General features: G+C 35.5%; 1 protein-coding gene across 9 annotated transcripts in view; it reads right to left on the bottom strand.

Annotated features, from left to right (window-relative positions):
* Positions 1-457: 457 nt before the first annotated feature.
* The window catches only part of IKZF2 (IKAROS family zinc finger 2), a 162,442-nt gene continuing 140,036 nt past the window's right edge, over positions 458-22,863 (bottom strand). For all 9 annotated transcript variants that reach the window (XM_049614983.1, XM_049614981.1, XM_049614978.1 and 6 more), the window contains 3 exons: positions 20,371-20,508; positions 12,335-12,478; positions 458-6,464 (listed from right to left, as the gene is read on the bottom strand). In XM_049614983.1, the coding sequence (XP_049470940.1) occupies positions 5,740-6,464; positions 12,335-12,478; positions 20,371-20,508 (1,007 nt within the window). In that variant the 3' untranslated portion in view covers positions 458-5,739. The remainder of the gene's footprint in view (positions 6,465-12,334; positions 12,479-20,370; positions 20,509-22,863) is intronic.

Genomic DNA, 22,863 nt, shown 5'->3' with positions numbered 1-22,863 from the left:
AGTTAAGACTTAAGAGACCAATGAATCGGAAGTAAGAGTTGACCTAATCTTCAAACTAGTGGGGGAAAGAGAGGCAGAGATGTCCAAGAGGCAGTGATGGAAAGGATGTGGACGGGGAGAAAAGGGTGGTTGGGGGAGGAGAACAAAATTGAAGAGGTAACAAAGAACTTAGTTACACAGAAGGGGAAGTGATTTTATGTTCAAAATCTGAGAGTGCCTGACAGTCAAAATGTTTTATCACAGTTTCAGAAATTGAACTACGTAACAAAAAGACACAAAATAATACAACAAAAAACAAAACCCAGAGTCCTTCCCTTGTTACAGTGTATTCATTTTTCAAAAATCCACTTCCAGTAAATTAAGTAGAATCCTGATAAGTGCATAGTAGGGGATTCAGTGACCTCCACCCGTCTGAGAAGCTTTTCTTACTGTGTGTCACTTGAGGTAATTTGAAGGGCCCAATTAACTGCAAACTGGCTTATCTGTACCTTTATGAAGTTATATGTTGTGTTTTATGTGGCTTAGCAGAGGGCCTCTAAATTTTATATCTTATTCACAATAAAAAGGACATCTTAGAAAACTAGTCATTCACGTACCACTCTCTGTATGGGGTAAAGGTTAATTCACAACAAATTTATACAGAAAATATACAAATGCAATGTTATGGGAGAAAAATCCCATAAACAGAATTAGGAACTTATTTCTAAGAGTGCATGTGAAAAATATTCACAAACTTACAGTACAGCAAGAGAAAACTAAAAAGCTAGAAATATAATGTTACATAAAAACCTTATGGAAATCCCAAAACTTTAGGTTACTGCAATAAATGTAATAAAAATATTCAAGGTGTCATTATTTGGCCTAGCAATACACTATGATAAAAAGAAACACTAGCATATCACAGCTTCTTGGTCATATGACATTTGCTTTGTATAACAAGCAGCTCATTTTTATTTATTTTTTAAAAGCTGTCATATCCTAACACATCCATTGCAAGTAATACACAATCATGGCAGGAAACCATTTGAGATTATGCTTTGGAGAATAGCAATGTGATATGACTATTCAGTTTTGTTTTGTTCAAGGAGAATTAATTACCTGCTTCTTTACATTATTCCATAAAACATTAATAGATTAGGAGACCGATTCTCAGACTAGGACAACACTAGTCTATAAATGAAATTTCAAAACAATACTGTATTTTATTGACCAAAATTCCACTAATAAAGCCTGTGTGATACTAGAACAGATTCTTCCTTAAAAACAAAACAAAACCACATACCATAATGCAGTTCACAGCTGAAATTTCCCTCTATGCCATATTTTACCTACATGATCTTGTAATGGTATTCAGAAATACTATCAAACTAATAAGATTAAAATCTGGTTGCAAAGTTTCCTTTTGCTTTAAACAGATGAGCTGAAATTCTCTGATTGGAACTTCCTCTAACAGTTTTGCCCTAAGAACATGAAGATGTATTATATAGTACTCAAATTTAAGTGGTTTTTAAAAATACATAATAAAAGTGTTTGTAGAGCTACAACAGCTAACCAACACTCTCTCAATGCATTTTAAAAAGGCACCAATATCAAGAAATTTTATAAGTATTTAATACATTAAACTCAGGATCTTAAGATACCAGTTACTGTATATTTTAATTATTTTGCAGAAACTGGAGGTTTAAAAACATTTCTGAGATAACTCTCATATATACAAATTTTAATTTCACCCCTACTCTTTTCTTTTGCATTTGGGGAATTTTTTTGGATAATCTTATACAGATAGTACTTACTAAAAATAATATATAAAATATAACTAAAGAGGACCACAAATGTAATGTATCTCTTCTTGTACAATGAACATTTCAAAGTAAAAAAAAAAAAATGTAGTCAGTACCTCTTATAATCTAAGTTTTCTCTTGAAACTAGGGGCATACAGGTTTTTTTTGTTTGTATTTTTGCAGCTTTTTCTGTTCTTTTTCTACTTTACAGAATCATTTTGGAGATAGGATGACATAACATTTGGAAAATCAGTTAAAATATATTTTCATCTAAATGCCTTCACTGATGTCAACATATCATAAAGACTTCATAGTTTTGTGAGGTGTAGAGTTGAGACATGGTAACTATATACCAAAACATCAAGCTCACTAAAATATTGTCTTTTTCCATTTGCCAACACGTAAACATTAATCATTTTTTTTGTATCTTCCTAATCAAAAGTTATTTTTGTTTCCTTCGTTTTGGAAGTTATACCAAATCAGCTTAAAAATCCTTTTCTTGTTTGTTTAGATTCATTCTGCAAGTAGATTGTAAAGGCCCAAGGTTTTAGTTTAATAGTTGAACTAGTCCTAAAGACATACTAATAACTTCTTTAATATTTCTTAATACAATCTGGTAAAGTAAGTTTACTAAATTTCTCAGGTATGAACTCTAATTTTAACTCTTTAAGTGCTCTTGCAAGACATGTGTTGACTCTAATTGCTTCTTTTCATGACTTTTCGTCAAAGGAGTGTGTATGTCCGTACGCACACATGCACGCACTGACACACACGTACAATTGCTTGTATGCATGGAGGAAAACCATTTTCTACTTTGTAGCCAAATCTAAATCCTGGTCTCTCGCGTTCTGTCCCTCCAGAAAATTCTCAACGGAATGTTTTAACGACTCGAAATCTCTTCCAATCTGCTTATTGGTCATCTTCGCCATTCTAAAAAGCCAGGCTAGAATTGCTTTTTAAAAGTGATTGACCACTATTAGAGAGAGGCAGCTAATTTACCTCCAACAGGAGCTGGAGGTAAATTTCTGGGCAAAATCAGGGCGAAGCAATGTGATGAATTTCTGAATTTTTGCCAAACCAGAAGAAAGAGACTAACCCATTTTTATGCCCCTCCAGTACTCTAATGTGAAATCTCACCTAAATAAACTGGGCATATAACTGTTATGTAAAATTTGATTTATTTGGTGTCTGACCCTCATATTTATTTTTAGGCCCTACCAACTTGCATTATTTCCTTTTGTGAAGAAGGAAGCATGCAAATATAGCCATTTAGAGTCTCCCAGAAAGCACCATGCCCACAAAAATTCTAACCTGCACATTTGAATTGACCTCGTCCTCATTTGTCCCTGCCACACCCTGAGCCATCTTTATCTCTTTCTGTTCCTCATATCATGTAGCTAAGAAAGTACAAGTATACACTTGTAGCAAATACACTCTCACAAATATTGTCCCTTTGATAAAGTAGATTCTCAAATAGATGAAATCAGAAAAGGAGTACTGTCTTCATGGGGGTACTACACAACTCTTTAGGTCCACCTAAAATTCAGCTTCATCCCAGGGTAGGTAGACACATGATTGTTCATACACTGAAAAAAACAAATAGTGAACAGGAAGAAAATTCATAGATGATGCCAGCAGAAATCCACACACAGCCAAAGTTATGAACACACTGCCATCCACATTTCCTTAAATTGCAGTAAAACACAAAATCAGTAACCTTACATTATTTACCTTCCTCCAAAAGGGAAAAAAAATATGAAATTCCAATTTTTTGAGTGGTTAGTGTAGGGGGAGGTAAGGAAGTCTCAAAAGCATACTTTACCTTTGAATAAACTGTGTGTTCACAATGTACCAAAGCATGCAGGAGGGGAAAAAAAAAAACAGTATTCTATTTAAAACGTTTCATGTCTCTGTTTTGGTGCATTCTCTTAGATTTAAAGGACTAGTTTGGACATTTCTCCAAAAATAATTATAAGAGGAACGAGTAAAGGAGAGCTGAGTTAAAATCATCTTTGCCCAGCTCTAGCTGTGTTAGTGCTCAGAAGCTGTTTAAATAAGCAGATGATAAATGAGAAGATGAGTCAAGAGCAGTATTGGGGCCGGATGTGCTTCTCTGTCCTTAAGTCTCTAATTTTGCTAGTTCTCACATCATTCTGCATTAAAAACATAGTTTCAGCCTCCTATTTAATGATTTTTTTAAGAGCAGTTATCAGTTACTGCTTAACAGAATCAGTACTCATAAATGGCTATCAGATAATCCAGCCATGGTCAGGCCTGTCCTCCCTCAACACAAGCAGCAATTTCTGTATCCAGGTATGTCCCCCCAAAATGACTTGAATTGATCTCATTTTTCCCTTCCCTCTAATGCTGTTGGACTGCACATAAAAAAACAGAGCATCTTTTTATAAATGAAATAAAAAATTTGCACATGAAAAATGATAACATATGGATTAAGAGTTTTTTTTGTTTTGTTTTGTTTTGTTTTTTACTAAGGTACTGAGATTCATTTCTGACAAGGACTTATAAGTAGTTGAATGTTTTTGAGATGGAAAACTGTGCAGGACATGGTGACTTTTGCTTGGAGGTTAGGTTACATTCTAGACCCCAAAAAGTGTAAAAAATAAGCTGTTTTTTTATCTGTGGTCTAATGTGCAGGTTACAAAGAAGTTCCCTTTTCCTTGCACCAAAAGTGGTAAATGTTATTATTCAAGAAATACTAGAATAAATAGCCCTAGTTCCATAACCTTATGGGGTTCAAGTTACCATATTCAGGTCAAATTAGTAATTGCTCCAAGATTTTGAGAGCAAAAACCTATAGCAAAGAGTTTCATGATCTTCTACTCAAGTAGTAAAGGATGATGGACTATGGATAGAACACTGGGTGGTCACAGCTTGAAAAAATCAGTGGGAAAAGAGAAATACCAGAAAAGGGATTTCTGAGTAGTTTTTTTACTTCTACGGTTAGCCTAATTATATGTTTCTGCTGACTGGTTAACACTGATTAAATGCTGATAAAGTGACAATCGTAAGCATACTTTTAGAAACAAATATGTACACTATGCCGCCATCACATTACAACTTTAAAAGAAGACTTCCAAAACAAATTTATGAAAAGCAGAGGTCCTTTCTGGAAACTACTGACTGCCTCTTAGCCACTCTTAGACCATATGTTATTCTTAAAACTAGATAAAAATACTACTCATTAAAGGTGTTAAAAGTAAGGCTGCCAGGGTGTCTATAAAATACCAGTCATCAAAACTATGGAAAACAGTGCTTAAGTTTAGAAAAATAAGATCACAGGACCTCAGATGTATTGTAGGTGTCCTCAACTACCTGTAGTTTACAAGTTTTGCTATATGGTACAGTGTATAACATACCGTATTATAAATTCCATTGGGGAAGTAAACATAGAACCCACAACAACTCATCCAAGGATTATCACTGAAATTAACACATGTGTTTGTGTTCCATGATCTCTAGAGGAAAAAAAAAGTTTACATTTTGAAACAGTTTCTTCTTTGAAGAGTAAAATTACTTATACCACTTTAAACTGTGGAAGTTCTACCCAGAAAACTCCAAACTTCCTTGCCTTCAATCATAATCCTGAACATCAGTGGCAAATTAGAATCTCTTAGGTGAACCTATATGAATCAAGTGATTTTTTTTTCCAAAGCATGATATACCTTATATTTATGCATGGCAGAAATGAACCGCTCTTAAATTCCCACGTTACCAAGAACAATATCCCCTGTCCCTTCTCTCTTCTGTTTCTTCCTTATTGTAATTAGGCAGAGTAAATGACACTGCATCCACAAAATAAGAATTAATGACAGCAATAATATTAAACAATCAAAAATAAAAGGTATGTCGACATCTGAGGGAAGGTGGGATTGTAAGTGCAGTATTTCTTCATGTGCAGTTTGTTACTTCATAGGGGTCCCCTTTGGAATGAAAAGGCCTAGTGGAATGTGTGCTCCCCTCGAACAATGTGTGATGAAAACTCGTAACGGTCCTGGCTTCTGTAGCCACAGATGTTGCATTCCAGTGGGTCCCGGTAGCCATGGCAACCCATATGAATGGTGTACATGACATGGTCTAGGAAAAGGACTCGGCAGTGCTCACACTTGAAGGCCCTAATCTGTTCTCCTTCTCCATTGAAGACCTTGTAGATGTCCTTCAGAGAGCCCTTAGGAGCCTTGGTGGTATCCAAAGCCTTGACATCCTCCTTCATGTAAGCTGGGCTTTGTTTCCTCTTGGGATTTAAGGCAGGGTTTCCTTGGTAGGACTGGTGGTCATCATGGCTGCTTTCTGAGTCTGTAGAATCCAGGCAGCTATTGCTGGGAGAGGCCTCTCTTTCCTGGGGTCGACTCTTTGGTCTGATGAGAGAGAGAGGACCATCCATGTTGTTTTCATGACTATCGGAGGTTTCCCTGCTAATGGGTCTTTCTATCCTATTTGGATGATAGACCTGAGAATAAGCTGAACTTATAACCGGGGCCACCTCAGCGATTGTGCTTGGCGGGTGCTGCATCAGTGGGTGAAGGGCCTCAGCTCCAAGGTAGGTGATTGCATTGTTGATGGCTTGGTCCATCATATGAGACTGCATTAGCTCAGCCTCTTTCTCATATGTTAAGTTCATATCAAAGTGAATGTCTGGGTAGCTGAATCGCATGAGCTTTTCCCCTGAAAGGGGTTGGGCAAGAAAAGTAAAAAAACAAACAAACAAAATACAACAAAATTAGTGACTGGATTAAAATATAAATGTACAAAGTTAATTGTCTCCATTTTCTATAATATGATATTCTTTAGATCAAGCATTTGTGCTCTTTAATTCTGCTAAGACTCAAATACTCTCAGCCTGCAAAAAGGATTAGTAATAAGAATTTCACAAGCCATTTGCACTTGTTTTAATGCCATCATGAAAATGCATCTAGCCAGAAAGGTATGATTGAGTGTGTTATCCTATTTTCATTCTCAATTAGAATTTCCACTTGTCTAGAGCTCAGCAACTGTAGGCAAAAGCAGAAATACCAGGTGAAAATAAGTCAGAGACTATGCTTGTTTTGCATATTTTAGACATCAGTGACCAAGCCACAAAGAGCATAAAAGCGAGAGTGATCTGATTATAACATCTGTCACTTCATTGTTATATACAGTTAATTTGGTTGATTTAACTGCTACATTAGAAAAAAAAAAATTATAGAGTCGACATTTGTCACCCTAGAGAATTCAAAGATGACACCATTAAAACACTGTTAAAAGTTGTATTGTTTGATAAACTGAATGGAATTTAGGACTATTTAAAAACAGGAGTTATTTCCACAAGTAGTTTATTTACAAACTTGGAAAATAATATATTTGTTGTTTTGTTTCTTGAAATGGGGAATTCATCATTTTTACACCATCCCTTCCTTGTTTAGACATATGGGCAATGGTGCTGATATGTACACCCATTGTTAGTTTTCCATGCTTTATCTTGATTGAAGTATTTTTGTAGTTTTCCCTTTAATATCTACTTCAACAAATCAGTATTTTACTTCAACACAGTGTCTAAAGATTAACCGTAAAAGAGCCTTGTGCATAAAGCAGGAGAAGTCATTTTAATTTTTCTCCTTTAAATGTTTCCAGCTTTGGACGGTGTATTTTATCTTTTTAAAATTCTGCCACTAAAACAACGTGGTCTCCTACTAATTGCCTGGTTACTTTCATAGGTAAATCTTACAGATAAAGGCTTCTTAAAAATATATGTGGACTTCTTATAAATGTTTAGTATGTTGTTATAGATGGATGACTAATTTGTAATGTTGATAAAAAAATGTTTATCTACAGAACTGCATTCTGGAAAAGCACTTTTGGATCACTAGTATTATTTCAGGTTTGAAAAGAGGTCCCCAAAGTGAGATTAGGGTTATAATCGGAGTAATGAAAATGGAAGAAAAAAATGATGAGACCTGATCTCATGGCATCCAATTTAAGATACTGCAATGTTAAGACTTAAAAAGTTAAGCTAGACAAACCTAATCTATATTCTCAAAGAGCTTACAGTTTAGAGAGAGTGACAGTGATTTAGGAATCATTTATAATACAGTGTGATATGTGCTATGAGGTCAAATAAAAGGAATATATATTAAGGGAGTAAAAGAAGACTTCTTGAAGAAAGTAGCATCAGAGATAAGAATGTGATGACAAATATTAGCCAAGTAAAGGAACGTGGGGGTGGAGCAGCTGGCAGGAAAGCTCAGAGGCAAGAGGGTATGACTTGTTCAAGGGATTACTTAAATTTCAGTATATAGCTGACAGTGGAAATAGATGAGAAAGAGAAGATAATAACAAGGCTCATTCAACAGCTAAGGAATTTGAATTTCATGCTGAGAGCAATACAGATTAATAGGGTTAAATGGGAAAGTGACTTGACTAGATATTTATTTATAAAGATGGTTTAGGAGGTTATTGCTATAAAGATCATGGTGGCCTGAATTAGTATAGTGGTAGTGGAAATGGAGAAAACCCGATGAAATGGAGAGAAATTTAGAAAATATAGTTTCTAGGGCTTGGTGATTATCTAGACTTAGAGAATGAAAAAGAGAAAGAAGTTAAGCATGGAGCCCGTTTCTTATCTGGGAAACTTAGTGGATAGCAGATAGAAAAGATGATGAATTCAATTTCGGAAAACTATGAGTAATAGTCGTGGTCCAGTAACTGCTGAGTAGAGTCTAAAATTTAGAAGAGAGATATGGGCTTGAGATGTAGATACATAAGTCATCAGTTGATAGAAAGTAACTTCTGAAGCCAAGAGAATAAAAGGTATAACCCAAGCATTGGTAAAGTATGAAGATGAGAAGGTCAAAAATAGAACCTGGGAGAACACCAAGATTTTTATGCCTGCCCACAGACCAAGGCAAGTTGGATTCCTGCACTGGGCCCCATGTTTACAGAGTCCCTTGCTCCTCATGGAATGAGGAATGTGTAGAGCCAAAGGAATATGCCTGTCTGGAGATTACTCCCTAGACCATACCCTGGATACCCAAGACTGAAGAATTCCTTTCCCAAATGGCACTGAGTTTGCACTAAGGGTTAGCATAGTCCTCTTCATATGGTCTATCTTCCTGGTATGCACACACTTAGGCCTGAGGAGAGGCTAATACACTACTCTTTATGTGCTGTGTGTGGGGTGCAATGTGAAAAGAAACTGAATGTGCAGGCTGAGGTGTCCACATGCATATGCATGAGGCCCCTTTTGGTACTAGAAAGAAACAGAAGTGGGTCTAAGAGAGAGGGCTGGCTCCAGGTCAGGCAGTGGTTCTGCTCATGCTGTCAAGGTATGGTGTGGAACTCTAAAGGATCAAAGCATTCTATATTTATTTGAACTCAGTCTTCCAAGTTAGGAAGGTAGAACAATAGTTTTTCAGCTTAGGGGCATCTGGGTCTCTCAGGTGGTTAAACATCTGACTCTTGGTTTCAGCTCAGGTCATGATCTTGTGGTTTGTGATTTCAAGCCCTGCATCAGGCTCTGCGCTGTCAGCACGGAGCCTGCTTGGGATTCTCTCTCTCTTTCTCTCTGTCCCTTCTCCTCCCTCCCTCAAAATAAATAAACTTAAAAAAATAATTTTTCAGCTTAATTTAAAATATTAAAACATTTAGGCATATGAATGGAGGCCTTCATTAGTACTTTTGCCCCATCTGCATGGCTGTTAAGGGTAGATTCATAATGAAGACTGAGAAGGAGCAGAGAAGCTAGAAGAAAGGCAAGAGATCAATGTCATGGATACCAAGGAAAGAAGTGTTTCAAAAGCAATGAATTATTCAAGAGTGGCAAATGTTCTCTCTGACTGATATAAGATAGTCTAAAAAGGGTCCACTGCACTTGACACTATGGAAGCTGGTGACGTTGATAAGAATCATTTCATGGGGAAGAAAACCAGGTTGCATAGACTAGGGAATGAGTAGAAAGAAAGAAATTATGGAAAGCAAGCGTAGAGAACTCTTTCAACCACTCCATTTTTTGAAGAGGAGAAAGTAGGTAGTAGCAGGAAGGAGATTTGGTTTTGAGGGAATTTTTTTTTTTAAATGATGAGAGTTTATCATATTAAATACTAAAAGGAAAATGCCAATAGAGGGGGAAGACTGAAAATACAAGTGAGAAAAAGGAATAATAAAATGTAATGTATCGGGAGGGGCAGGGGGGAGGCTGTGACAGAAGAATTCCAGGGCACAAGAAGAGGAATTAACCTTAATTAAAAAGAGGGATACTTCTTTCATTGAAACAAGGAGGAAAAAAAGAAAATATTCCTATAAATGCACTTAATCCTTATAAAATTAGTAATATTATATTGAAATCATTGCAAATGACTTTATTCCCTGTAAATTGAGCTAGAATACCATCAAGAAGTGAGATACCATGTTTGTGGAGAATAAATGTTGAAATGGCTATAGGGTTCAGCAGGAGAGAGGACTATGCAGGAATGGGATCAAAGTAGGACTGCTACAATGTGGATGGAACAACTGATATTTGAGATCACTTATTCACTGATTCATAGTGACCAATTTGTAAGGCTGTGGGATTTTCTCCAAAAGTACTAGCAGCCCTGTAGATATGGGACAGATGTTTCTCTGCTTTCAATAGAGTGGGGTTTCCTAGTGGGGTTTCACTAGGAGAAGGTGATAGAAAGACAACAAAGTAAGAGAGTCAAGAATATTGGCAACAGAGTAGTAAACATGATTAACCATGGAATCTAAGCTGATAATAAAAAGAGAGGAGAACACAAAAAGATAGAAAGTTCAGGGATCATTGGTCTGTAGGGCTTGAAAAGGTCAAAGAATAGTATTTAACTGACGGGCATGGTAAAAAGGAATTTATAGTGAGTGTGGAGTGATGAAATTTTCATTTCAAAAACCATCACAGAGACAATGTGTGATTGCTTTTTATATACTACTCGAAAGGATAATCCAAATAAAAAAATACCATTAAATTCCTAATAAGAATCTAATGTTATTATTTTAAAATCAATATGTAATTAGGAAAAAATCTGTCCCCCTTTTCTAAGGACATAATCAAATCAAATTGAGAATAGCATTTCTAAGTCATAGTAAACATTGAAAATGTTACAAAGAACAAAACTAAATAGATTCAGAAGACATAAAAAAAAAACACAAAAAACATTTATATAAAGGAAGAAAGACTGGAAGAAAAGTTACTTAGGGCCCAAGGCAAGCCTTTGAGTATTCTTGCAGGGGCTTTATCAGTATCAACTGTGATCCCTTAGAGCCATTCTCTAGTCTTTTTTTCAAAGAGCTCTGTCAATAAATCTCTCCAGCTTGTCTTAAAATGGTATTTTGGTGATTTGTTAGTTCTGCGATTTCAGATTGAAAGGATATCTTCTCTAAGTGATTGATTATTGGAGTAAAAGAATTTTATTAGCCTTCCCTCCCTGAAATAACCAAAGATTTTCTACCGGTCATCACTCAACCCATATCAGGATGTTCCACAATACTCTTTGACAATAGAATATGAGTATCTATTTGAATATTTTTCTCTTCTAATTTTTACCCTTTATAGTAATAAAATCTATAAGAATAGATATATTACATATATAATTAATGGCAATTCTTTATATAGAATCACTATTTTTATATATTCTTTTTAAATTTTATTTATTTTGAGAGAGACAGAGAGAGAGGGAGAGAGAGAATGCGAGCAAGGGAGGGGCAGAAAGAGAGGGAGAGAATTGTAAGCAGGCTCCATACTGTCAGCACAGAGCCCTACACAGGGCTCAATCCCATGAACTCTGAGATACTGACCTGAGCTGAAAACAAGAGTCAGAGGATTAAAACCAATGGAGCTACCCAGGCACCCCACTATCTTTTATACATTCTTAAAAAACTTAGATGTTTTTTGCATCTAAGGGCTTGGAAATGAAAAAGAAAAGTCTAAGCACAGTATATTTAACTTTTTGTTTCAAAACCATAGGCCAGATGAAAACAAAGATCCAAATATGCAAGATCTTGAATGTAGGTCGCTGCATTATTTTTCTAATGCAGCATTTTGGGGGAAAATATTTCTCTTAATTCTAGATAAAATAGTAAAAGCGTTAATCTCATGTAAAGAAAACAGTTTAAAGACCTAGAACTAGTGCAAATTGGAAAACATCACAAAACTGGCTAACAGATGACACCATTCTCCTTAAGTATCTTTATTTTGTAAATAAATGGACATTTTTACATACTAGTGTACTTTATAATTTAGTTTTGAGGTAGCAACTTCTATCAGTCTTTCTTTAATTTCCTAGGCCCATATATCTAAAGGTGTGTGTGTGTGTGTGTGTGTGTGTGTGTGTGTGTGAGAGAGAGAGAGAGAGAGAGAGAGAGAGAGAGAAAGAAAGAGACAGAGAGAGGGAGGGAGGTACACATGGGACAGCATAAAGCAGAAATGAATAATGGACAAAAGAGATGGGTATTTATCTCTTGAACTGAAATATACTATCTGTAGTTCTAATACATGGGAACATACTTCTCATTAAAACCACCTTTGAAGTAAAATCATTTGTAATGCTTACCCACAAACTTTTGTGGAGTGGAGCTTTTACGTTTTCCCATATTCCCTGTGAGCTTCTCTATGACAGCAGGTCTCTCAAAAGGCACCAGAGAAATATTGTTGTCCATAATAGGCTCTTGTTCCTTACAATCTTCCATAGGAGGTACTATGTAAAACCATACAAAAAATGCAATCTGATAATTTCTTCAACATTTTAAAAAGATACAAAGCTGGATTTGCCATCTCAATATGTGTTAGATAAACATAAGATAGTATGCTTGGATAAAAGTAGAAAGAATAACCTTTAGTGTTAAAGTACACTCTTTAATTTTACACACACACATACACACACACACACAGAGGGGATTTGTTTTTATTCGAGTCGTTCTCAAATCAATGACAAACTGTTGGCCACTATTGGTGGCAAACATGTTCATCTTGTTTCTCATCTTACTCCTCTGAAAGTGTTTTTAACATTGATTAAAATCAATACCACTTTAAGACTGCACTATTCTCAAGGCTTTTGGAGTTTATTTTTCTAAAACAAATTAAGTAAGTCAACTTGTTTTGCAGGAAAGCTTAAACAGACACACAGAATAACAGCACGATATTTAACCAGGTTTTTTTTTTTCACCCATGTATTTTCCTGTAGCAGATTTTCTATTGATGAGACAAGTGAGCTATTAGCCCTACTGGTAGTAGATAAATACCTGCACAAAGCAGCCTTCATGAAGGAGTTTCAATTCTGAACATGTCTATACACAGTAAACTGTGGCAGCTTTATGACTCCAATTTATTTTAAAAAGAGCTCTTCAGCAGGATAAAACATTCCATTTCCAAATTGGCATATTTGTTCACTAAACTGCTCTAACTCATTTGACATAAACTCTCCAAAGCTGCTTCCTCTGCATCACATTTGTCTAAGTTGCTAGGGGCTAATAGAGTAGTTCACAGATATTGACATTACATATTGACATTCATAGTATAGAAAGAGGATTTCACAAAAGTTTTTGCATAGAAATACTGTCAAAGGATGTTTAAGGATAGAGTAACATCTGAGACAGATGAGATCAATGATTGAAGCCAGAGTTCACAGGAAAGACCATAACTTATTCTTGATTATCGTTACTTTCTCTAATTGTACCTGTGCCAGGGCCGTTTGGGAGCCTACAGGATTCCTATTTTAGAATATGTTTACTTGTTCAGCATACACTGTAAAATGATTTATTCTGCTCCTTTCATTTGTAAAGGAGAGTTCCACTGTGTGAAACACAATACATTCTCATTTATAAGACCAGACACTAAAGTAAAATGAGAAAGCAAGAGATGAAAGTTAAGAAAATCTGGTGAACCATTCAGGTGACCTACTTAATAACCAATACAGGTTGCTGATTTTGAAGAAATGAAAAATGGCAACAGAAAAATCTTTTCCTAATTTGGACATGTTTAAAGAAATCTATATCCAATCTAAATTTTGGGTTAACCTAGTATATTCTAGTGGATAGACCAGAAGAATTTAATCTTCAACCTTATAAGATATGGCTACGATTGGCAAGAGATTCTGCAATTACTGGATGTTAATGTAAAAGGAGATTATGAGATTCAGAAAGAAGGAAATACTCGGGTCATTTTCTATACTGATATAATCCATGATGTTACCAAGTGGAAAAAAATTATATCCCAAGATGTTACACGAAACATTATGTTCTCTTTAGCCAATAACTAAAGTAAAAGCAAATACTTAAAAAGGAAAGCAAAGAAAGGCTGACCAAAAAATTCAAACAAGGGTGGCCAGGAGGATGGAATGGCAGTCGAGAATGGATGTGATTGGAACCATTAGTTAGATACAGATTATTGTCAAAGTCTTAATTTTTGTTTTGGGTGGTGGATTCATAGGCAATTACTACATTATTTAACATAACTGTCAAGCTAAAAAACAGGCTATGTATGGACTGAAGATGAAAATATGTCACAAACTGGGATCCAAAATGAAAGAAGGAAAGAAAAAAAAAGTTTGTTGTTGTAAATTTTGTTAAAAAAACAGCAAAACTGGTTAACAGGGTTTGCCCCCAAATTGAATATAATAATTAGTTTTGAAATGAGTAATCTAAAACTTGGCAGTTTTGCTCTAAGTCTAACCTTGAATTTTCATATTTGCACACATTTAACACTCAAAACGAAACCTGGGTGTGCGAACTGTCCCACACCACATCCACCTCAATTCAGATGATTTGTCCCAAGTTCAATGAAGCTCATGTGAACTGAAAACAATGACTTTGTCAGAGCTCTGGTCTTGCTTCTATTTAACATCAGCCCTCCACATATCAAATATTGAACCTATTTCTACCATATCAGCAATAATAATAGTAACTGATATATACTATGTGCTAAGTACTGTTTTAAGACTGCATTAAATTATTTAATCTTTTCAATAACCCCCTTGAGATCAGTCCCATCTCCATTTTGTAGATGGGGAAACAAAAACCCAGAGACTCCTTGCTGTTTATGTCTAGTTCATACGGAATATGTTGAGTTGAACCTAGGTGGCCCGGCTCTAGAGCCTGGGCCCTTAGCCAGTACACTATACTATTTTTTTTGTTGAGATAATTAGACTGTTGACTTTTGATAAACAAGTTTGACATATTTTTAAGGTCTGCCATTGGGAAAAGATCTGATACATTTTCTCAATTACATAACTAATCGGAATGTTTTTTTTTTTTTTTTTTTTCTTTCATGGGTCTGGGTGCAATGTTTGGGCTTGAAACAGAAAACAAGTTCTTAAGTTAACTCAATAATGCATCAATCACATAGTGAGAGATTTATCTAGGCTAAGAAAATACCAATAAGCTAATCTTACTTGTTAGAGCAAACTTCATAACCAGATATTTCCTTGACCTTATTTTTGAAGTTATAGCCAAGAGGAAAATATGTTTGTAATTGCATTATTTCATTATCTCATCACATTTATAAATCTTAAAGACAGAAGCATCTAAGAGTGTTCCCAACATAGCCATGTTTACCAAACAATCCACTCAAATTCAAAATCCAAAAAGACAGTCTAGATTAGATCACATGTCCACCCCCTGGCCAGGAAAGGGCAGGGAAGCTACGCTTATAGTCTTTTCATATAATAGGAGGACAGTTCTCTAAAGGAAAATAGAAGTTTGGTTATCAAAAGAAGAAGGAAGTTTTGTAGGGCAGGGAAAAATAATGGATGTCATCTATATTGTCACAGACTTTCTCCATGTTGCCAAATAAAAAAAAAAATCAGTTTATCTTATTTTCTTGATAACATCTGACAGTACTGGCTTGCTTTGAAATCACTCTTTCCATTTTCCATTCTCTGCTCCTACTTATCTTCATGGCTCTTCTTTTTTTTTTTTTCTTTTTTTCCTTCTGGTGTTTTCTTGGCTTTCTAGATGTCTCACTCTATAGTTACCCATATAACTTTAGAAAACATATTACTTCAGGTTACAACCTATATAATGATGACTCCCAAATCTTTATTTCCTACCCAGACTTCTCTTGAGAATTTGAGATCTATATATTCAACTTCCTCCTAGACAGTTTCACTTGGCAGTCTCTCACAAGTGCCTAAAAGGTAATGTGTTCAAAAGCCGAAATCTCCATTTCTCACCCCATACTTTCTCCTATTTTTCCAATTTCCATCTACTTAGACGGCACCATTATCTACCTGATCATCCATGCTAAATATCTATGACAAATACTAGATTTCTTCCTTTCACTCAGTCTCCTTTCCCTTCTCTCACCTCCTCCTAATACACATACATGAGTGTACTGTGTATTTTAGATTTTACATGTATAGTTGCTCTCAATTTCTAACTGTTTATGCCAGGCTACTAAGCCCTACTTGACCAATCAGGAGATTGTTGCAATGGTCTACTTGCTTCTCTCTTGATTCTTTTATCTCCTATATCTCTAGAAATAAAATGTGAATACAATAATATTTTTTAGGATAAAATACAAAATTCTTTGCTTAGCACAATAAGTCTTTGATATTCTGTTCACAGACTATTTCTCTGGCCTATCACCTTCCAATTTCTTTTGCCCGTACAAACTGGGCTCTAATTATACAGTTACTTGTTGGTCCTTAACTCTCCATAATCTTTTAGGCTTCTATATCTTCACACATGTTGTTCTCTCTGCACAAAAGACTCCTTTCATGGATGGCTGTGTTGTCTTTCAAATCTTCACTCAAACAAAACTTGCCCCAGAAATTTCTCTTGGACACCTCATCTGGTTTAGACATCTATCCTACATGCCCCTGTAAAGCTTATCAGACTATTGTGTTGGTTTACTGGTCTATTTCTAACAGTAGTTGGTAAGTAACCATAGGGTACAGATTGCATTTTATTTGTGTCTCTAGTACGTTTTATCATATAAGACAAATACAATATTCAAGGTTTTTTTTACTGAATGACTTTATGGAGGAAATAATGTTACCGGATGGAAACAAGTTGAAGGAACTTACTAGAGTTTACAGGTTCTCAATTATGTTCCCAGACTTGTAATAAAGAACTTCCCTTTCTCAAATAATTCAAAGCATAAACTTAATAATATATGTCCTTGCTTTAAAGCTAGCTATCTTTTGGTTCATGCTTTCATTTTTGTCTCCTGGCAAGGGGGAAAAAGCTAATTACATACTTCACTTTTTAAAGCTTTTTCTTCAAGCTAAAGAGCCTTGAGAAATGAGCATAAAGATAATTTTCAAATAAGATAATCTGCCATAAAATTATTATTATCTTTATTTCCAAAACTACAAGTCATGAATTTTCTCCTTTTCCCTCAAAGTCAAAAACTTCTTATTCTATCTCCAAAACATGTCTCTAGTGTTTCATCCAGTTCTCTTCTCCTGCTCCTGTTTTCTCGTCTTTTCCTTGGCATTCTTAATTCTAGTCTCTCCTTGTCCCTCAGTCAGTCATCTCTCCTATATTCTACACTGGTGACATTTTTCTTTACAAGAGAAAAATCAGATTACTCCAGTGGAATTCAAACATTGTATTAGCATAAAAGGCTCCATTTTTGCATTGCAACCAATTATGTTAGACTTATTTCCTATCACTTCTTTAAATGCAACTATGTTCAATGTCCGGGAACCTGCGAATGTTTTTTTATACTTCCAAGTGTTAGCCTATGGCAAGTGCTCTGCCTGGAACGTACATTCTCTGTGAATCTAATTTGTGTGATTTTTCTCAACCTCATGTACAAATCAAACACTGCACATAAGATTTCTTTGTTTTCTCTAGACAGAGTTAGGTCAGGTCTGCATTTGTGCTCCTACAGAAGTATGTATATGTCTTTATTACAGCATTTATTTCATTTTATTTATCTTTTTTTAAAAGTACATATTTCCTATCAGACTATAAATGTAAGAAAGAAATTGCATCCAGGTATCTTTATATTCCCAGAATGTTTCATAAAAATAGGCACATAGCAAGCCTTCAATAAATGTTTCCTGAATGAAGTGAAAGAGTGCCTCTTTGACTTCAGACATGTCCCTCCCTGGAAGAGCCAACATGGGGAAGAACATGTTTTAGGAATGAGTGGCTAGGAGACATAACTATGTCAGATATGAACCAAAAAAAAAAGAATAATAATGAATTTCAAAGAGTTAATGGCAGCCACAATGATGGTAATGGCCACCCCTACCACTGAAGATAAGATAAAAAAAAAATAGACAAGATAAGCAGGATAGTAGGAGAGGGATGGGGATAAATACGAATTTCACCGTGGCCGTCTTTCAAAGGAGACACATGCCAAGCTATGTATATGAGACAAGGTTAATGATGAACTCTGAGAATATTCTGTCCATGTTTTTTTTTTTCTCTTTTGGTCAGTTCCTACCCCATACACTCAATTCTGTATTAAGAATATTAACAAAAGGAAAAGGAGATTAAGGATAATCTCAAATTATTACTACAACATACCTAGAAGTACAGTATGAAATGGTATTAATATAACCTTAAATGTTTAAAACTATATCCAACATGGTGGAAAAACGAGTATTTGGGCCTATAAATGGGCCTAAACCTATGTCGTTCTCCCACCCTCACCATACACTTTGCCCCCTGCTCTACCCAGTACCTGACTGTCTTTCCCACTTACCCCATTCAGTTCCAGTTTTACAGCAACCTATAGAAGGCTTTTCACCGTCGAGGGCTAAGCAATCTGAGAAATGGAGGTTGAAGCTATAGCTGTTTAAATGTCTCCTCCCCTCCTCAAATACACCTGCTTAAATTTTTTTGTCAGCGCTTATTCTATAACTGGTTAATTTGCCAACGCATAGTTAAATGTTGACTATTTATGTACACTTTACCTTCCCATAACAACATAATGTGTTTTAGAAGAGACTCTGTTTCTAATTCAGATGTGTGTGCAACAGAGTTTCATAAATAACTCAATGAAAAATAAATTAATATAATTAACCCAATCCAATGTCAAAATTGCAATGAGAGAACATTATATGGAAAAATTAGTACCACAAGGTATCTTAAGTTTCGGCATGCCCTCAAGCCTCCATCAGTTACCCTGCCTCAAACCACCTCTAAAAACAATTTAAACAGAAACAGTGTGCTCAAGTAGGCAAACGAAACTTCAAATGCCTGTTAATGCTGATAAGTAACATAACTTTATAGGGTATGGAACATTTAATATTTCTTAATATTTAATGCCCTGAAATCTAATAGTGAAAAGAATGGTTTATTTCACATCCAGTCCCACTTAATTCTCATACCAAGCATGTGACGCACACAGATGCCACACAGCCAGGCCAGGCTTACTGGACTCTGAGATTTAGCATTTTAAGTTCCATGCTCTGGACCCCATGCTACACCTCAAGCCCAGGTGATGCAAGCTTGCACTATCAAATTTACTAAGACATAAAGCACAGACAGGTTTTTAAAACTGTTAATAATGATAATATAAAAATAAATGTACTCATTCTCAACAAATAGAATTATATAATTCTTTAGATTATATAAACTACCCTCAAGAAGAAATGCTTCAATTATTCAGGGTAGCAAAGTAAATATTTTAAATTTCCAATTCGACAACAAATAATCACTTGCTGTCCAATAAACACAGTTCCACAGTATGTACTACATAAAATAACACAAAAAAAACCCACAAATAATCCTTGAGCTGTATATAAGTTGCTAAATAGATATTTACATTTTAAAAATGACTATAGCATTCCCCAATTATACTATTTGATATTGACTAAATCTTTTAAAATAAAAGATAGAAGTGCAACAATAAGACTTCCGTATGTACTTATATGAAGGATAAAATTAATCAGCATAAAAATATAATTAGGACAAAACAGATGCCCCAAATCTAAAGAATTGAAATTCATAACTTTCCTTTGTAAGGCTGATATACAAACATTAATTTTTCAGTAACACAGAGTTATTAATTGATAAACCTTAGAAACTACCTTCCTACCTGCTATTGTATATTATGGAGATGAGGATGTTTTGCTTGGGTTCTGATTTTTGTGGAGGGAAGTGGGTGCCTAATTTTAATCTAGATCGCTCCCTATACTAGTAGGAAGCAAAATGAGTAATTCCCAAGATAAATCACAAAGCTGATTAGAGAAAGATCAATTATATCACTAATCAGTTACCAAGAGAAATGAAAATACACAACCAACCAACTCTTTTAGGAACCCTACAGACTTACATAGAACCATTTCTAACTACTTGGCACAGCCAATGAAAGAGAAAGAGTAAATGCTCTCTTCCTTTGGTGTACTCAAGGTCGGCTGCCATTATTATGTTAATTCAAACACATGTTATCAGAAATACTTTGGGAGTATCCTAAAAACTCACTATAGGTTGTTTGTCAAGGGTCCCAAAGCTCAACTTATTTCAAGTGCTTAAGAAGATAATCCCAGGCAAAGTTAACGCGATCTAAAATTGTTTGAAAAAAAGAGTAAGATTTCATCTTCATGCTCAAGGGTAGAGGAACTGTTTAACCCATAAAGAACTACAGAAGTAGTGAGGGGGAATGAAAATGGTGAATGCCATTTCTACCCACCATGGTGACTCATGACCTGCCCAGCAGCCTCCATGCTGACATTCTGGAGATAGTTGTGGCAGCGTTCCTTGTGCTCCTCCAGTGAACTGCGCTGCTTGTAGCTTCGTCCACAGTAGTTGCACTTGTGAGGTTTACCCACTGCAAAGAGAACGCGAGGTTAGCGTGCCAGCAGTCTCATCCAAAGCAAAATTAATATCTGACTTTTGATAGTGTGGAGGAAGCATTTATATGCCTTTCAGACTCAAATCTCTTCCTCCTCCACACTCTGATTTAGGCGAGAAAAGCTAATAAATTTCTAACAAGACTAAAAGCGAGCAAGAAGATAAGGTAGATCGTACCTTTGGAGATAGGGGAAATACTGAATCAAATTCATGCTCTGACTGTATCCTAGATCATGAGGGGCTGATGATCAGTCTTCAAATTATCTGACTCGTAACACTAACATTTGCCCTTACACAATTCTCTCAGCTTTGACTCATTCAAAAGACAAATCACGAGTGTCCTAGATACATGGTAAGAATTTTTTTAAATTTTTTTTTGCAGGGGGAGGATAAAGACAGAAAATTTTTACTGAAGAAAATAAAATGCAATAACTTGAATGTCATCGTTTAATGAAAAGATTATTCATGGGCACCAAGGAGACTAAAAAGAATTCAAGTGATGAGAAAAAGTAAAGATAAAAGCAGAGAGTTTCTCTTTTCTTTCCACCTTGGTAATAACTATTCATACATGCAAAACTTTGCAGAAGAGAAGTGTATTCTCCCACATCAGCCTGTTCTTAGGTTACCAAGAACTAACCTACTAGGTGCTTTGAGTCAGAATTATTAACAGTAACCACTGAAGCCCCAACATATTTAGTTATACAATGATAGCAGCATTTTCTAATGCATTTCACATTCAGGAAATGAATTTTCTTAGTAACCAGAGAGCCGTATGTCAATATACCTGGTAAAATACTTCAATGCTCACATTAAAAAAAAAAACCAAAAAACTTTGATGAAGGAAAACACATTTACGGAAAGAGATATGTTTAATGTATGTTAAGTCACAAGGATATCAGAGAGCACATTAATTCTTGGTTTTGAACGAATACAGGAAAAAACATAAAACACCAGCTGGTCTGTGCCAAAGCCCTCATCAGTAAAGCACAGTGTGAATCAGGTCAGTGGCCCTCATCTGACATAGGAATCACTTTGTTTTGCCCAAAGGACAAACAGACCACTCTTTTTCATAGTCAAAGATAGTATCTCTAACTCCAGTCACCTTACAAACCCATGCTATGACGCTGGTCACAAGAGGAACTGAAATACTGTAACAAGGCAAGGTGTTCATAGCTGCATAGAAATTTCACTATACTGCTAAAAAAAACACACACACAATTTTTTAAATTGTATTTGAGGTACACATAAAGTCACTTATTTCATGGTCATAATTTTTCAAAATGGTGTTAAATAAAAGCTATCCAAGGCAGGATTAGTCATTTCTAAAAATATGAGGCAAACTAACTTCTATTTTTCAGAACCAAGAATTTCTATACATTGAACTAAGGTATCTCTATATTGTGAAAAATCTTTATCGCTGTGTGACAGCATTAAAAATTATAAGAAAATACTTTTAGTCAAAAACATTCATGTAAATAATATATTTATACATAATTGCATTTTAAGATACAGGACTACATACTACAAAAAGCTTTTGTTTGCTATTACGGTTACTTAATTTGGCAGTTTCTTATTGCTGTTTCTCTAGAAACAGGTGAATTTGCACTGAACAAGTCTACCTGTAGCTCACTGTAAACTAGTTTCCTCATCTCTGTCTTACCCTTTGTCACTCTTATTGCATTGTGTCCTAGGATACTATGTTTTACTATGAACATATCAACCTACTATGCTTTCTTCCCCTTATTTATATAAGCAAACCTGAGACCTCTCAACTTAATTTAACCATAATTCCCTTACACTCCCCTTGGCTCACAATCCTTTAGGAACTTTTAACTCACCGGACAAGGAAGAAAAGACTGTATACTTTTTACTGTTTTTGAAACTCATTTTTTTTTACTAGCCTCATTTTTGAAGTCTATCCTATATTCTCCTTTACATAAGCTTCTCCCATTTTGACATCTACTTTAAAACATCACTCTTGGGGCACCTGGGTGGCACAGTTGGCTAAGCATCCAACTTCAGCTCAAGTCATGATCTCATTGTTTGTGAGTTCAAGCCCCGCGTCGGGCTCTGTGCTGACAGCTCAGAGCCTGGAGCCTGCTTCAGATTCTGTCTCCCTCTCTCTCTGCCCCTCCCCTGCTCATGCTCTGTCTCTCTCTCTCAAAAATAAACATTAAAAAATTTAAAAAAAAATTGCTCTTTCCTCTTCATCCCAAGTTGAGCAAACTCTTCTAGAAGTATAACCTCAATTTCCCCAAATCTTGATCCGTGCTCTACTATAGCAATCCACATACTGGGCAACATATGTTGGACTTTGATATCCTCTGTTTTA

This window comes from Panthera uncia, assembly GCF_023721935.1.
Source record: "Panthera uncia isolate 11264 chromosome C1 unlocalized genomic scaffold, Puncia_PCG_1.0 HiC_scaffold_3, whole genome shotgun sequence".
Lineage (NCBI taxonomy): Eukaryota > Metazoa > Chordata > Mammalia > Carnivora > Felidae > Panthera > Panthera uncia.
This window is presented reverse-complemented; position numbering and strand designations above follow the sequence as displayed.